Source organism: Neoarius graeffei, chromosome 10 (genome assembly GCF_027579695.1).
Source record: "Neoarius graeffei isolate fNeoGra1 chromosome 10, fNeoGra1.pri, whole genome shotgun sequence".
NCBI classification, from domain to species: Eukaryota; Metazoa; Chordata; class Actinopteri; order Siluriformes; family Ariidae; genus Neoarius; species Neoarius graeffei.
The window spans coordinates 78947433-78965814 of record NC_083578.1 but is presented as its reverse complement, the minus strand read 5'-3'; the positions used below and the strand labels follow the sequence as shown (position 1 = coordinate 78965814).

The 18382-nt window shown below is 40.6% G+C and overlaps 1 protein-coding gene across 5 annotated transcripts in view; it reads right to left on the bottom strand.

Moving 5' to 3' along the window:
- tasor2 (transcription activation suppressor family member 2) overlaps nt 1-18382 on the bottom strand; it is a 60602-nt gene that overhangs the window by 12124 nt on the left and 30096 nt on the right. For 4 of the 5 annotated variants that reach the window (XM_060932357.1, XM_060932356.1, XM_060932358.1 and 1 more), the window contains 10 exons: nt 17242-17255; nt 16974-17073; nt 16732-16826; nt 16455-16555; nt 16298-16370; nt 16146-16217; nt 13894-16038; nt 12239-13004; nt 9789-10209; nt 1753-5832 (listed from right to left, as the gene is read on the bottom strand). In XM_060932357.1, coding sequence (XP_060788340.1) covers nt 1753-5832; nt 9789-10209; nt 12239-13004; nt 13894-16038; nt 16146-16217; nt 16298-16370; nt 16455-16555; nt 16732-16826; nt 16974-17073; nt 17242-17255 — 7867 coding nt within the window. The remainder of the gene's footprint in view (nt 1-1752; nt 5833-9788; nt 10210-12238; nt 13005-13893; nt 16039-16145; nt 16218-16297; nt 16371-16454; nt 16556-16731; nt 16827-16973; nt 17074-17241; nt 17256-18382) is intronic. The other variant, XM_060932360.1, reaches the window with a different exon arrangement.

Sequence of the window (18382 nt, the reverse complement as noted above, 5' to 3'; positions counted from 1 at the left end):
AATGCAGTTAAAATGGATTTTAAAACGAGATTTAAAAAAAAAAAAAGCTCTCAAATATGAGTAAATAATAGTTATTCCACGAAATCGAGTCATACATGAGCTGATATAAGCCATGTACGACGAGATTGAGTGGAATAACTGTTTTATTCTATCCATATTCACTGGATTTTAAGAAAACAGAACATTTTTATTTTTAGCAAATTCGATAAATAAAAACTTCATACAAAACGTCCGACAAAAAACAAAAACAGGCAAAACAGTAGCAATTTGTGAAAAATTCTATAATAATTCTTGAAAAAAAAAAAAGATATGTTCTTACCATCAAATACTTTTAATTCTTTTGGGTTTTGTTTTCAAGTAGAGTTTTTATTTTGTCCTCGGTTGGTTCAGCAACATGCTCGGCCATTTTGTTTTTCTCTGCTCATGGTGACAGCCTAGTAGTAGAGTAGCCAATCAGAGTGCACGATTGCTCATATCCAGTGAATGTGGATAGAATAATAGTGGTGAGCTTCAGAAAACAAACCAAAAAAAAAAAAAAGGCTTTTTTTTGTTGGGCTCAATTTTCCAATGCAATGCAGCTATACGATGAGTTACAGCAAAGACATTTTTGAGCTCGTTATCGATTAAGAAATAATGAGTGTGATGGTGCTACTGGCGGAAGCTGATCTGTTTGAGTATACAGATGAGGTGGGAGCTGGACAGATTATAGGACTAAAGGTGCTGCTGCATCAATCTCTGAAGGTAGAGATGAAAAAAAAGTGCTCAATCATTCTAGCACCACTATGAGCAGGTAGTCAACACTATGGTGGGTGATGTAGAAATTGGATAGCCGAAGTGAAACCAGACCAACGTGTAGATGAAAAACCAGAACACCAAGGGCGTAGTTGTTCATCTGGCCTGCCATCAAAACAACCATGACTACCAAAACAAGCAGAACTGAAATGCGACGCTGTGTGAGAGGACCAACCTCCACGACAAACTGTTTACAACAGGAAAATCAACAAAGGACTACATTTTGTTCCCCAACAGAAGATCAACCCAAAACATCGATCAGGACTGAATTCGCATCATCAGTGAGAGAGGAGATACAATTCTAGTCAGAAGAAATTTTGTTAAGTTGACCTAATTACTAATTGGCTGGCAAAAATTGACAATACAATGACCAAATTTTGTGCAGAAGGTCTAGTTCTTTCAAACAAAACAAGCAGAACTGAAGTCCATTGAGAACTGAGGGAGGAGATATGATTTAACTGAACATAAAGTTGTAAACAAAGTGTTTACAACAGGAAAATCAACAACTAACCAACCAAGTTTTGGTCCTTAAGGGAAGATCTACCCAAAACATCGATCAGAACTGGAATTGGATGAGAAATGAAAGAGGAGATACTCGTACAATTCTAGTGAGAGGCCTGGAAAATTCATTAATTTGGCCTAATTACTAACTCGTTAGCAAAAAAATTTGACAAAGCAACGACCAAGTTTTGTGTGGAGCAACGAGTTCTTTCAAACAAAACAATCAGAACAGAAATCCAGCGAGAACTGACGGAGGAGATACGATTTAACTGCATTGTGGACAACGGATGGATGACGGACGTCACGCCATGGCAACAGCTCATCGGCCAGATGAGCTTTTTTTTAAAAAAAAGTTCAAAATAAAAATTCAAGATCATGCTGATTATAAAGACTAATATGCAAGTTGTTCAGGGTGAACTTTTCCCTTTAAATACAACTCCTGAGCCAACATTTTCCTACCTTGGTTTCCTCAAAAAAGGGGTCCGCTGATGTAACCAAGATGTAGAACTTGTACTTGTTCTTGCACGCTTGCCTCACAACAGAGTTTAAATTATCATGCAGATGATCAAACATGTCCTTTTTGATGCGACCACAGAATCCAGACTGTTTGCTAGTTGTAGCATGCTCAGCATCCCATTTTCTTTTCAACTCGTCATTCTGATGAGGGATAGTCTTGCCAATGCAAATGTCATTCATCATCGTGTGGTAAGACTTTGAACATTCTTTGGTTATGTCTGATAACTTGGAGCAAGTTGCTTCAGTGCCTCTTTCACAGAAAAGGCTTTGGAGATGCAAGGGCTTAGTGTGCTTTGCAGTTTTCTTCGAGGCCTTCCTTTCAGACATGTCCACGTTTATCTTAAACTTAGAAAGAGTTGGCCAGGGCTGATCAAGTGCGGGCAAGCTGTTCTGCTCATCAAGTCTTGAAAATTGAATGGTCATAGGGTTTTCAACAGGGCTGATATTGGGTCTGTGGTGTGGTTTCACTCTGGAGGTAGTCTTGCAGTTTTTGAGCAAAGAAGTCATCCTCTCTGAAAAGATAAGATACTCAAGTTCCAATAAAGACTTGGTGTCAGATGTTGATCGCTGTTCTTCCACACTCTGACTCGTACCATGGATGCCTGATAATCGCTTTTGACTGGAAGGACTTTCAAATATTACTCTATTCCCTTTCTTGTCAAACACAGTGACGATAGAAGAAGGTGGATCGTGAACTGGTCCATCATTCCTTTCATTTGATTCAAATATTCCCCCTCTCCTGAAATATATACGCCAGTCAAAAGGCTGCTTGCTGTCTCCTTTATGCTGATCTGGGCTAGATGTTTGCGTCCTTGATACGCTTGATCGATCCGAGCGACATGAAAAGGTCTTTTGTATGCTGTAGTCTACGGTCACATTAAAGTCGTCGTCTTCATCCCGCTCATTTTGGCAGAACTTGCTCTTGCGTTTCTTTTTACCGTAATGCACAGGCTCTGAGCCATGACTCTCAGACTCCTCATTAGATTCAGATACACCTCCTCGATGTCTAAAAGAAGGAACTTTTTCATTTGGCTCATCCACATCCGGACTGGATGCTGAATAATGAGTTCTTTGTACCCAACCAGGGACGACGGAGTTACTCCCTGTCTTAATCTGTCTTGGCCTATATGCAACTTCTCTGTGGACAGGAACGCGGTTTGTGTAATGTGTATCCTCATCATGTGCATACCATTCATCGAGATCGTTTTCTTCCGCTGTGTGTGTCCACGATGAAGGGAGCTCTTCATATTGCTCATCTTCATATTGCTCTAAGAAATTACCAAACTGCTCCTGCTGAGGCTTCATTTCTTTGGTAGTTCTAGGTTTGGGAATTGTATCGTAGTCAGAATAGTCCAAGTTCTCCTCGGGCACATGTTCATCAATTAAAAATGCTTTACTTTCATCACTCTCTTTGACTGGGTCATCGTACTTATTATGGGACCAACAAGGCTCCTGAGGGAAGATTTGTTCGTTGTGAGCTGGAGACTTCTCTACTCCAGAATGCGAATCCTCAGAACCATCAAGCACTAACCATTTACTGGTGGAGCCCTTATTTATACAGTAGCTCTCGGTTTCAGAAATGTCTTCTAAATTCACTTCCTGAAGGTTTGAAAGTTCATCAGTCCCTTGACTGTATGGTGGTTCATCCAGAGTAGGAGTACAGCATCTGCTGTTCATCTCAGCCTCAGAATCTATTTGCAGAGCTGGTGGAGATGCATCCATGCTGTCAAAATGGTAATGCATCTCAAACCTTTTAGCAGCAGACCCCTCACAAATTGTGGAGACAAGAGGTATTTGGTCAGTGTCCTCCTCTAGCATTCTAGTATCTTTGCCTGAACCAACATTATTTGCATTTAAAATTGCTAAATCATCAGCTTCTTTGGTTGTGCCCTGGATGTTAGAGTCTTTTATTTCATATGATTCTGGCACGTTTCTGGGTTTGTACTGATTGACCTCAGGTGTCTCATGTTGAACCACAATGGGGTCATGAAGCATTGAGCTTTCACTATCATTCTGTGTTGGAATGCAAGTGCCACCAACAGCAGGTGAGCTACGGTCTTCCTTCGACATAGGAGATGTTGAGCTCACATGCTCTGTAGATGAATAATTGCTTGCCACGGTTTCCATTTCACCCTCGTGCAGCTTTACAGGGCCTTCCTCAAGCGCTTTAGGAAGAATTTCACCACCAGAGACATTCACCTCAGGCGCCTTTTCTTGATTTTCGTTTTCTGAATCCTCACCATCGCTGATATCCATATCATAAATAGTGTTCTGCTCCTCAGAGTCCAGTTCCATATCAGCGTCATGAGTGAGCTCTGCTGCTACTTTTCTTTCACTTTCATTAGTTATTTCACGTGTATTACTTTCATCTTTCCCGGACACATGTTCTTCAACGGCATACACTTTTTCATGGACTGCCATGTCTTCCGTTGCATCAACATCACGCTGTCTATCCGCAGAGCTGCAGTCTGTGACATCAGGCTGACATTTGGCTTCATCCTTTGCACGGTCATTGACATCCTGTATGTTTGCAGGTGTGTCGTCTCTGACATCAAGCGCAGATTTGGCTTCCTTGTTTGTGTTATTCACATCCTGTACATCTGCAGGCATATCAGCTCCGACATCAAGCTCAGGTCTGGCTTCCTTGTTTGTGTTATGCACATCCTGTACATCTACAGGTATGTCATCTATGACACCAAGCTTATCTTTGGCTTCAGCCAGTACAGCTCCAGACACATCTCTGATGTTTGGAGAACTAACTTCATCTGAGGCATTACCACCACCATCTTCATCATCACACACACCATGAGGAGTATTTTCTCCATCATACACTGATGTGATATCTTTGCTATCAGTCACTGCTGGAACCTCGTTTGTCTCATCGTTAACACACGTGTCATTTCTGACATCATCTGAACTTGTGTTGTCGCTCACAGGTTTAACCACCTCCTTTGATTTAATCCCTTCAGGTACATCCGTAGATGGGTCATCTTCAACAGATACAGGTGGTACTTTGTCCTTTGTCTTATCATCAACAAGCACTTCTCCAGGGGCATCACTCCAGGCGTGACTTACAGATTTAACTTCCTCCTTAGTTTTATGATCCACGTCAGGTATATCTGAAGGAATTTCATCTCTGACATCAGGTACAGGTCCAACCTTCTCTGCTGCTTTGTCATTAACATGCATCTCCACAAGTATGGTCTCATTTGCGTCATGGCTCGGTGTGTCATCTATTACAGATTTGACCTCCTGCTTTGTCTTGTTACTTACGTCAAGCACATCCGTCCGTGTGTCAACCATGTCATTACACTTTACCTTATTACTACTCTCACCAGACACACATTTCTCCTTTGGACTATTACTCACATCATGAATGACCACAGGTGTTTCATCTTTGCCAAGAAGCACAGATTTATCTTCAATTTTTGCATCATTTTCATCATTCGCGGGAACAGAAATGACAGAACAGCTTCCTGTCTTGTTTTTAAGTGCACACTCATTCTTATTACCAGAGTGCGCGCACACTGATGCGCTTTCAGGTTTTTCCTCATTACCTCCTGCTTTACACTGCTCGTCTTTGGATACACTCTCACTGTGCACTGATACAGAGGCTTCATCTTTGTGCTTATCCTTAAAGGCCAATGACTTGATGATTTTTCTTCCATGGAAGGAATCATGCACTTTTGAAAGAGTCGGAGGCCTGAGAGGCCCGCCAATCTGGTGGAACACGTACACGTTTTTTGTCTCAGTGCAATTCGTATTAGCACTTGTTTGGTTCGTGGTCTTTGATGAAGATGGATCCTTGCTGACAAGTTCATTCTTTTGCACACTGAACAATTTATGTTCATTTAATCTCATGTTTGACGCTTGGTCACACAATTGACTGTATGCACTATTGTGCTCCAAGAGTTGTGTGCAAGAGCTTTCAGTGGCATCCGTCGTATCATCCTCTGTCTCACTGCAGTCATTAGAATCAGGCGCAGAATTTTCATCCAAGGGCTCCACAGGCGATCTGTAATCCTGCAACGGTTTAAAAAAAAAAAAAGATTCAGTTGTGTAGCAGTGTGTATTTCTTGCCCATAACAGTACAGTTGCCTAAACACAGCTAATTGTTACTGGATGCTTGTAGAAATGTGTGTCTAAGAGCTGTGTGTGAACAATTTGTCATTAAACTCCTAGCAAATACAATAATATTTATTCTTCCACAGTACCACTGAATTCCTGAACGTTTTGATGAATTTTCCAACAGCAGATCTGACAGATGCAACCCAAATCACAAGTATACAGCATATAGCCAAAAGTATATGGACACCGGACCATCACACCCATATGTGGTTCTTCCCAAACCTCTTGCTACAAAGCTGGAAGCACACAATTTTATAAGTCTTTGCATGCTTTTAAAAAAAAAAAAAAAAAAAAAAAACAACAACAAAAAAAACCCCACCACAATTTCCCCTTCACTGGAACTAAGGGGCTCGAACATATTCCAGCATGACAATGCCCCTTTGCGCAAAGTGAGGTCCATGAAGACACGGCTTGCCAATGATGGCGTGAAAGAACTCAAGTGACCTGCACAGAGCCCTGACCTCAACCCCACTGAACACCTCTGGGATGAACTGGAACACTGAATGCACCCCCCTTCCTTTCCAGACACAAGTGCCTGACCTCGCCAATATTGAATGGACAAATCCCCACAGCCAATGTTCCAAATTCTAGAGCAAAGCCTTTTTAGAAGAGTGGAGGTTATAACAACAGCAAAGGGGGTTCTAAATCTGGAATGGGCTGTTCAACAAGCACATATGGTTGTGATGTTCAGGTGTCCACCAACATCTGGACATACAGTATGTTAATATGCTCATTCTAATACGTTATTGTTTATTTAGCATTCATGGAAAGGGTCTCCAGAGAGTTCTCTGTAACAAAGTTTTCAGACCTGAGAAAGTCTTCAGGCCAGAAGGCTTTAGCAGGTTATCAGCAACATGACAAGCAAGGATGGTGAGGGAATGACTGTTTATAGCTGCTATAACTTAAGTGATAACAGGAACTTATTTGCAGACGTTCTACAAGTCGAGTATAACTATAATTATTCTATCCACATTCACTGGATATGAGAAATCGTGCACTCTGATTGGCTACTCTACTACTAGGCTATTAGCTCATATACCATGAGTAGAGAAAAACAAAATGGTGGCGCATGTCAAGTCAGATAGATCACCTTTGTCATCAAGTATTTAAAAGAAACAGAAATAGCTAAAAGAACATAGGTCTCCACCCCCCCCCACCAAAAAAAAAAAAAAAAAATCTCCTGTTCCACACTCCAGCCCAGTCAGTGGTGGTAATGCACCTTTAAGTTGGTTTGGTTTGCTAACGGCCAAAAAAAAACCCCCGAAAGGCGACGGCGGCAGAGCGTGTTGCTGAACCAACCGAGGACAAAATAAAAACTCCTTGAAAACAAAACCCCCAAATATACAAAGCAACAAAACATGGAATGAAACTATTTGATGGTAAGAACACTTTTTTTTTTCAAGAATTATTAGTATAGCATTTTTCACATATCGCTCCTGTCATTTCGCCAGTTTGTTTACAGTTCGGTCCATATATATTTGGACACTGACAAATTTTTTTTATTTTTTTACCTGTTTACTGAAATATATTCAAGTTATAATTATAAAATGGACGTAAAGTCCAGACTTTCAGCTTTCATTTGAGGGTATCCACATTAAAATTGGATGAAGGGTTTAGGAGTTTCAGCTCCTCAACATGTGCCACCCTGTTTTTAAAGGGACCAAAAGTAATTGGACAATTGACTCAAAGGCTATTTCATGGGCAGGTGTGGGCAATTCCTTCGTTATGTCATTCTCAATTAAGCAGATAAAAGGCCGGGAGTTGATTTGAGGTGTGGTGCTTGCATTTGGAAGATTTTGCTGTGAAGAAAACATGCGGTCAAAGGAGCTCTCCATGCAGGTGAAACAAGCCATCCTTAAGCTGCGAAAACAGAAAAAACCTATCCGAGAAATTGCTACAATATTAGGAGTGGCAAAATCTACAGTTTGGTACATCCTGAGAAAGAAAGAAAGAAAGCACTGGTGAACTCATCAATGCAAAAAGACCTGGACACCAACAGAAGTCAACAGTGGTGGATAATCGCAGAATAATTTCCATGGTGAAGAGAAACCCCTTCACAACAGCCAACCAAGTGAACAACACTCTCCAGGAGGTAGGCGTATCAATATCCAAATCTACCATAAAGAGAAGACTGCATGAAAGTAAATACAGAGGGTTCACTGCACGGTGCAAGCCACTCATAAGCCTCAAGAATAAAAAGGCTAGATTGGACTTTGCTAAAAAACATCTAAAAAAGCCAGTACAGTTCTGGAAGAACATTCTTTGGACAAATGAAACCAAGATCAACCTCTAACAGAATGATGGAAAGAAAAAGATATGGTGAAGGCATGGTACAGCTCATGATCCAAAGCATACCACATCATCTGTAAAACACGGCGGAGGCAGTGTGATGGCTTGGGCATGCATGGCTGCCAGTGGCACTGGGTCACTAGTGTTTATTGATGATGTGACACAGGACAGAAGCAGCCGGATGAATTCTGAGGTATTCAGAGACATACTGTGTGCTCAAATCCAGCCAAATGCAGCCAAACTGATTGGTCGGTGTTTCATAATACAGATGGACAATGACCCAGAACATAAAGCCAAAGCAACCCAGGAGTTTATTAAAGCAAGGAAGTGGAATATTCTTGAATGGCCAAGTCAGTCACCTGATCTGAACCCAATTGAGCATGCATTTCACTTGTTAAAGACTAAACTTCAGACAGAAAGGCCCACAAACAAACAGCAACTGAAAACCGCTGCAGTAAAGGCCTGGCAGAGCATTAAAAAGGAGGAAACACAGCGTCTGGTGATGTCCATGAGTTCAAGACTTCAGGCAGTCATTGCCAACAAAGGGTTTTCAACCAAGTATTAGAAATGAGCATTTTATTTACAATTATTTAATTTCTCCAATTACTTTTGAGCCCCTGAAATGAAGGGATTGTTTAAAAAATGCTTTAGTTCCTCACATTTTTATGCAATCATTTTGTTCAACCCACTGAATTAAAGCTGAAAGTCTGAACTTCAACTGCATCTGAATTGTTTTGTTCAAAATTCATTCATTGTGGTAATGTACAGAACCAAAACTAGAAAAATGTTGTCTCTGTCCAAATATTTATGGAGCTAGCTGTACATTCTAAGCGGAAATGATTTTGTCAGACATTTTGTATAAAGTTTTTATTTATCGAATTTGCAAAAAATAAAAATGCTCCGTTTCTCAAAATCCAGTGAATGTGGATATAACAACACAGTTATTCCACTCAATCTCGTCGTACATGGCTTACAGCCAACTCGGTGCTACGTGCCTTGTCGACTATCAGCTCATGTATGACTCGATTTCGTGGAATAACTTAAATAGCTGCTATAACTTAAGTGACAACAGGAACTTGTTTGCAGACATTCTGCAAGTCAAGTATAACTATAAATGGATATAAGGTGTTATTCTTTATTAAATAGAAATGGCTAGCTATAGAAAAATAATAAATTTTTAGTGTGGCTTCACACCTCCCAGTAACTGAGTATTTTCCTGTACCATCACTTGCTTCTTGCATTTTATTCCTTATTCAATGAATACATCATTATAGGTCATAATAATCAGCCAAGATTTAAGCAGTTACTGCACAATAGTTAACTATGTACATCACTTTTAACTGTTATGACAACATATTTCACTTAATGTAAAGAATTTCTCTTGATTTTCCAGGAGTGAATAATTTTTGCCATTCCTACATCCAGCAGATGAAGTGTGAAGACCCTTTTCAGTTGAAGGCTCAGTACTACAGTAATCATATAATATGCATTTTTTTTTGTCATTCTATGCAGACAGAAAAATCAAGATCAGACATGGTTTATGTTGGCCTAGGCCTGCTTACCGTAAGAACGCCTCCTGATTGAACACTGGGAGAATAGTCTAAACTTGGTTTAATAGCTGCCTCTTTATTTTTGCTCACATGATCCAGTCCGGATCCTACACCAGAACTAGGTGTAGGATCCTTTTCAGTGGTGCAGTGATCCACAGCTCCAGACACTTTCACTGAAAGGTCAAGGGCATCTGATACAGGATTTAATGAAGCTGGTTTATCCTCCTTTGAGGTCAAATCAGCATCAGACGGCGGTGTGGACTTGTTAATAGCACACTGTAACACCTTTTCAGGATTTTTTCTTTCCACTGTTGGACAGCCGTTATGGAAATGAAAGAATCTGGAAGTGGGTTTACTGTAGAACAGGCCTATCCACATATGGAAGATGAGATGCACCTGTTCATAACTGTCTTCAATGCTGAAATCCCATTTGCTGAGGAGATTAACAAACAAACAGGAATGTGGTCAGTGGTAAATAAAGTGTAGATCATTTTGGCTACTTTACTATTATTTGAAAATTCACTTACAAGTTAAATTATCTCGGCACATTCAATTAAATAACGACTTCCATGTATTTCTAATAGCTCTCTTTCAGAAAGAGGTAAATGACAGTATAAAAGGAATTTCTACTTTTTAATAATCTCCCTCTCATATATATATATATGTGTGTGTGTGTGTGTGTGTGTGTGTGTGTGTGTTTGTTCACAATGTAACTACACATTGATGACATGACTACAAAAGTACATGGGTCATTCTAGAATTCAGGGTACATTTCAGGTTTCCCAGATAAACATTTTGTTATTTTCCACAAAAGAAACGTTTATTGAATCAGTTTTGAACAATAATGCAAATTATGACAAACTTTCACCAATAGCAATGCTTGCTGTACATTTTAGACCCAATTTGTCCATAAACTGTTAACTAAATGACCCCCTCTCGTGTGTCTCGCTTGTCTCTCACTCTCTCGTGCGTCTCACTCATCTCTGTCTCGTGTCTCACTTGTCTCTCTCGTATGTCACTCATCTCTCTCTCTCGTCTCGCTCGTCTCTCTCTCCTCACTCATGTCTCTCTCTCGTCTTCTCTCTCTCATGTCTCTCTTGTCTCTCGCTCGTCTCTCGTGTCTCTCGCTCGTCTCTCGTGTGTCTCGTCTCACACTCTCGTCTCTCTCTCGTCTCTCCCCCCTCTCGTCTCTCTCTTCTCTCCCCCCTCTCATCGCTCGTCTCCCTCCCTCTCGTCTCTCGCTCGTCTCCCTCCCTCGTGTCTCGCTCGTCTCCCTCCCTCGTGTCTCGCTCGTCTCCCTCCCTCGTGTCTCGCTCGTCTCCCTCCCTCGTCTCCCTCCCTCGTGTCTCGCTCGTCTCCCTCCCTCGTGTCTCGCTCGTCTCCCTCCCTCGTCTCCCTCCCTCGTGTCTCGCTCGTCTCCCTCCCTCGTGTCTCGCTCGTCTCCCTGTCTCTCGCGGCTCGTCTCCCTGTCTCATGTCTCTCTCTCTCATGTCTCTCTCTCTCATGTCTCTTTGGATTACAAAAAATTTGGATTACAAAAAAAGTGCTCAAATCATACTAGCACCACTATGAGCAGGTAGTCGACACTATTGTGGGTGATGTAGAAATTGGATAGCCAAAGTGAAACCAGATCAACGTGTAGATGAAAAACCAGAACATCAAGGGCGTGGTAGCTCATCTGGCCTGCCATCAAAACAACCATGACTACCAAATTTTTAATAATTCCTCCCCAACATTATTGACTGTCTTTGACTCCTGATTCATACATTCAACTTGAATAAATAGGAAGTGATTCAGTCTCACGATCTGTTTTTTGGATCTTATTCTATTAACTGTTATAAAATCAATTGCACATTAAGTATTTTCTGTATTATGTGAAACTTCAGTCATAAAAATATATTTCTCTCCGTCCCAATGTTCTTGTCAACTGTTAACTGTTATAAAACCACATAAAATCCACAAAGACTTTTAATAATACGTATGGCACCTGCACTGAGAGATGTCATTTCCTCTGGCAGGAAACTTCAGAAAGGCAGTGAGGTATCTTGTGTTTCTTCTCTCATTAATTTGAACAAAAAGTTGAGGACACACCAACAGCAGATTAATTATTCGTCAAATCTGTTATTGTGATATTGGAGTGACTTTTTTTTTTTTTAAACATGATTAAAATCCATAAAATTCTGTTTTTATGCGTGCCACGTGATAGCTAGTTTGAGGTTAGCATGTGGAGTTAAGACACAAAATGGTGGAAAATGTCGACTCATCATCAATTCTGCTAATGGATTGCCCAGTTTAACGACAACAGAGTTGACGATGACCAACAGAGTCAACACTTGAAATGTACCCGCAAGTACAGAATGGGTCATATAGCACTTTATAACATTCTGACATCATGCATTTTAGCTAGGACTGAACAGTCTTGATTTTATCCGGTTCTAGATAGGAAAAAAAGAAGCACATACCCATGCAGCGCTCTTGTCACGCATTTGTCTAGCTTGTCATTTGTGAACTTGCTGTCAAATTTGAAATCATAATTTTCTTTCCAATGCCTTGTCACTTGAATGGAGCCCTCCTTTTCAGTGAAGCTCCGACAGCGAAGAAACAGAGAACTCCATACTTTGGCCTTGACAGCAGCTGGGGCTGATGGACTTAAAGTTGGAAGAAATTTCCATCCATTTTTGCTTCCTTTATTACGATAGCCTGGATAACTAGTGAGATCAGGAAACTTCAGTAGAAGGTCAGATTTCATGGACAGACGAGACGCGACACATTCAACTGGAGGTTGAACCTGGGGGCATATGCCTGTCAAACCTGACGGCAGAGAGGTGGGCTGTGAGTAAGAATGCTCTTTTGATATCTCGAATATCAAATCCCCAGTCACAACAAGACCCTCTGGACAAGGAGATTTAGGAGGTAATTTTAACTTGGGGTTGCGGTCTCGCAACAGATGAAGGACTCTTAGGTGCGAGCTAGTGGTCTTGGTTCCAAGGTGTTTTTCTCCCAGGTTAGGCAACATTTTGTCTCTATTTACTCTGAGGGCCAAATCAGCCAGAAGATTAAGAGCATCTGAAGGTGCAGGCACACCAACAGCCGCTTCCTCTTTATTGCTCTGGCCATCAGAACTAATACGCTTTCCTTCTACCCTACTCTCTACTGGCTCAGATACGAGCCGTTGGTTGGCTTGTTTAACTGTTTCATTAGGGGGGAAGTTGTCAAAATTGTTGTAACCTGTAAAAACAAAAGAGGAACAAAAACAAAAGACAAAAGAGAATGAAAAAGCAGCAAGAGAATGGATACAAAAAAGCAGAATGTCACAGGCACAAACATACATGCAAGACAAATGGCAGAAGCTGTAGAAGGAAAGGAGCTGTGACTGATGCTTTCTTTGCCTTCTGAAAATGTAAAACTAAAATATCAAATATATCTGCAATGAACAGTAATATTAGTATTGGATGGAAAGCACAGAAATAAAAGGCATTTAAATTCTCTCACAGTATATACAAATTTTAGTAGGGGCAGCAGGAAAGACTCTAAACAAAGTCAGGCAGAGAGAACGAAGGTCCACGTGTTTTCGAATAAGTCCGTTGAATCAAATTAGACCTAACTTATACGTATGACTATTTTAGAGGACTAAAATTTGTCCACACAGAGTCTGCTGTTATGAACTAGACTTAACGAAAACATCGGTTTTCCTTTGAGAATATTCCATTTACTATATTGGGACTGGGATCCTGCGGTCCACCAGAAAAGGCCCAAAAAAAAAAAGTTGCTGGAGCTTGGATACGAAGCTCTCAGGACGAAGGAAGGATCTCATTAACGTGGGAGTGTATTGGGTTTGATGGGCTGCTTATGCGTTCCTGGGCCCGTTTACCATGTTCGTTCATTCATCTTCAGTAAATGCTTTATTCTAGTTACGGTCACTGGAGCCTAAATCATCAGTCTGTTTATATTTCAAGAAACAGAACTAAATACTTAAGTGCACAGGGTTTAAAAAAAATGCACATCTCATTTTTACACGGAAAATAAACGTGACTACGGTACACAGTAAGATTAAAAAGATCCTACTTGTTTGCAAAAAGGAAAAAAAAAAAAATCCGTGGCTTTACTCCATGCCTACCATTTTCTTTTGAGATCTGCTTCTCCTGAGACGATGTGGTCCTCAAGGGTGATTTAGATGGTGCGTTTTCCACTGGCTCTTGGCTCCCAGGATTATGCTGTAACGTGCTGCCTATTTTATCATTGCAATGAAGAGTCGATTTGCTATTGTCTGACAACTCTACATCATTGTTTAGTTTGCCTTTTTTCAGTTCAGGCTCTGTATTATCCGATACCGATTTCCCATGATCCTGTGCGCCAGTCCTTCTTGCTCTTTTGAGCACTGTCTTTAGTTTACTTATGGATATTGCCTTGTACACATGATCCTTCGCTGCACTTTTAGGTTTTTCAGTTGACTGCGCAGAGTTTTTAGGGGATACAGGAACTTTTTCAGTAACGTCTCCAGAGGACAGTGCCTTAGCTGGAGTCAGTGAAATGTTTTGTGTGTGTGTTAGGGGCATATGCTGACCTCTGTTTTCCATTTCTGATGGCTGAGGGTTATCGTGTGTTGGTGTAGTTGTTGGCTTCTCCCCTGAAGGGCTGTTAGGTGTAACTGAAGATGATTCTTGAGCTTGCTTATTTTCGTTCGACTTGATGTCTCCAGGAGCAACTTCTGAGCCATGGGGGACGAAGACAAAGCCACAGTCTGTGATTATTGTCTTCAGGCCATATCGTTCTCTCATATTAATTCCTTCCATTTTTCGTTTTGGTGTACTGGGCATAACGTTTCCTGCAATAGTAGGTTCTGTGATTGTGGTATTTTTCTCAGTTTCACCATTTTGATCATACGGTGCTTCAGTGTTTTTCAAGTCTGACCTCAATGTCCGCTTCATATTGGTATCAGCATTCCAGTTCCTCTTGCGCCTTGGGAGAGAACGCCAATCTTTTTTCAGTGTGCTGGGTGAGGACTGTGTTGCGTCACTATTGGTACTCTCTTCAGGAGTGGCTTCTGTCGAAGGACAGACAGGTAAAGTAGTGTTTGGAAGTGAGGTTGTGATTTGACTGACTCTATGAGTTTTGCGTTTTAAACTTTTCCTCCTTCTCCTCTTTCCACGCCGGTTTGGCACAGATTTCGCCTCAGAAGGAACACTGGTAGTTGCCTCTGGCTGTACTTCTGTACAATCTTTAATTAATGCTTCAGTCCGGTTTATTGATGTAGTAGGAGGTGAAATGGATGTTGGAAGGTCGGCTTCCTGTAGGACTTTGTCTGCGACAGGTATCTGACCTCCAACCTTAGGGAGCACGTCTGACAAACTGTCTACTTTCTTTGACTGATCAACCTCCATCTCAGCATTCGATGTCAGAGTCGAGGAATCATCTCCAATTTCTGTGGATGACAACGCCACACTGGTGGTCTGAACAGTTTCTTTCAAAATCGCCCCGGAAAACTCCTCTCCGCCGCATGTGTCCTCGACTGAGGCACACTCGGATGTTTTCTCACTGTCCTGAGCAGTGTTAACTGCATGAACAATCTGAGCATAGTGTTCTGTAGGGAGGTCACCTGACGTGGGTGAAGGGTCTGTCCTTTCACCTAGGTTATCATCAGGTGTTGCAATGACTGCTGCCCCAGGTGTGCTGACTTCCTCCATCGAAGCACCATGGGGCAGTTCGGCAGCTACAGTCTTTTCTGTTTCAGCTTGCTGCTCAGCTGTTTCTTTCGCCTCATCAGAAACATTCCTGCAAGTTGAATGATCAGTTTCATTAGGCAAATCTCTTTCCAAAACAATGTCAGCAGGAGTCTGAGGGGCCTCGGGTGATGATATATAGTAATAGACATCATCATCGTCCTGATCATCGCTGCGCTGCTGTTTTCCAGCGGCAAGGAGTTCCAGTGCCCTCGCCACTGGAATTTGAAAACTGCTTGGACTTTCTAAATATGTCTTGAGGCGATCTCCCGTCTGTTCTGTCCACTTTGGGGCAACGAGAGGAAAACCATCAGGTACATCATACTGATCGGGAAACATACTAGCCTCCCTACTAGGGCTGCTAGTTAGCCCTGGAAAAATAAGAGCAGCAAAGTTCTGCAAATGTTTCTCCATTACGCCAAGGGGCTCCTCGTTTTGCTTCGGAGGACACTTCTCCATTTCTAATTCAGCATAATTCAGGGCAGGGAGAACTTGAAGAACCTCAGATGAAACTGTAGCCTTACGGTATCCACTCTTGGTCTCTAAACCCCGAAATAACCAAGAATTAGAAATAAAGACACCATATGAACAATGTCCAAAAGCTGCAATCACACATGCCACAGAATATTTTGGATAAAATTTTACTCACCTCTTGGCACAGTTCTGGATTCAGAATAAACAAACATTCCTTGAAGAGCGAAGGCTTTATCCGTGCCTGCACCTGCAAAAATGTTTTCCAACATTTTACTAATCAGGAAGTAAAGCAGTAAACACATTTGATCAGATTTAGAGTATTATTACCTTCGTAGGAGAGGAAATTAGATGAATGAAGAAGTACAAGGAAACCACCATCTTCCAAACGTATCACAAGGGCCTGCATGGTAAAAGACAGAAAAATATTAAACGCCTTCTAGTTCCTACTCCACTGGTTCAAATGTCACCCACATCCCAGACTCACCATGTCCTTCTCCTTCAACTCTTGAGTTAAGAAAGTTAGGTCATTTCTTGCTTCAAAGGAAATGACATTGTACATACTAAACCATTTGCCATCTAATGAAACTAAAAGAAAAAAAAATCAATCAATCAGATATATGATCCACAAGAAATCAAAATATACATATACACAACAACTAAAGTTAAAAAAAAAAAAAAACTAGAAAATGATAAGTGGCACTTTGTAATACAGACTAGTCTTCTACATCTCACTACTCTAAATAACAGACATTTTAACACACCTCCACCAAGAGGAGACGTTTCAAAAACCTCTTGGGGCAAAGTTTTTCTCAGTTCAGAGACTCCAATGGCATGGTCAACTTTAACTGTTTTTGGACTGAAAGGAAAAAAAAAGTCAGATCAGCATTAAAATAAAACAAACCTCAAAGTCAAAGAAATAAATTCAATATGTTGCCACATTCAATATGCATCAACATTTGCATAGATTCACTCAGTGTACACTGTCAAAAATTATCCAACGTACAGATTTGCAGGAAACATGGCTCCGTGGATGGACTTCAACCCAATGTTGTACAAAATTGACTCAATCTTTAAATGGCCTCTCCAGGGTTGGTAATGAAATGCTGAAATCAAAGGCCTTCAGTGAAATGGCAGAACTTGAAGCACAATCAAGAACAAGCCAAATATTTTTTTTTTTTTTGCATCGCATACATGTTCAAATAACATTTCATGAAAAGTGATGTGTTTTGTTCTAATAATATAGGATGTTAAACTATTAATGCAATGCTTACCTGATTTTTCTTGACTGAAAAACAAAGGAGAACGAAAACACCTTTAAACATTTACACAATACTTGCATAGGCAAAACAACACCAGGTATCATTAAAAAAAAAAAACGCAGAAGGGTATTCAAATGTCAAATTGGTCACTTATTTAAATCAGGTTCTCATTACAAACCTGAAAGGAGCAAGACTGCATAAGTAAAAAACAGTCCCCCCAGGATTTCGCGGGCCTTTTTTGAGATTGTTGCAGGCTAAAATGTCTGATGTTGCGGGGGGTTTTCCAAAAAATTGCGATGAAAGTTGGTGTTTTTTAGGTTTTTGTTGCGATTACATTGCGGGTGGAAGTGAAAGTTGCGAGAAATTGTTGCGATTTTCTCTTTTTTTTATTAAAATTGAGTGATATGTTAAGTACTAAGTTATTACTGAAAAACTATTGATTAAAAAAACAAAGACACTGAGAAATGGTCCTATAAACAACTTTACCAATATAAAAGATTACCAGGACTACAAAAATGCAGAAAAATAGGCTTTACTTATCCAAATGCACCTGTTGGTTCAAAAGTTAAAGTGCAGAGAACCTCACAGCACAACATGAAGTTACCTTCAAATATAATATAAATGCCTCAGCTTTCATGTAAGAAAAAAAAACTATTAATACTAGTACTGTGTGCAGGCAGTCTCTCCTGAAGACTAAATTAAACAATAATTATAAACTAATAAAATAAATGGTTCAGGCTTCATAGAAGAAAAAAAACAATTTGAACAGAATCTCACAGTATGATGCTGAAGCTGCCTAAACAATGGAAAATACCATTTTGGCAAAAATGTTGGCATCCATTAACTTCTTGTATTAAGTAAAAAAAAAAGTAAAGTGCACACAGTCCTTCACTGTAAACATAACACACTTTCAGTAACAGAACTTAAGCCTACATAAACACTGACTCGCACATGCTGCTTCTCTTGAACGTATAAATGGAAGTAAGCAGTGTTGCCAGATACTGCTGACGTTTTCCAGTCCAAAATATGTTCAAAACCCACCAAAATGCAATTAAGGGCCCGTTTACACGAGGACGCTGTTGGGTAAAAACGACTAAATATTTTATCGGAAGTGCCTTTCGTCTACACGGGGACGGCGTTTCCGAGGCTGAAA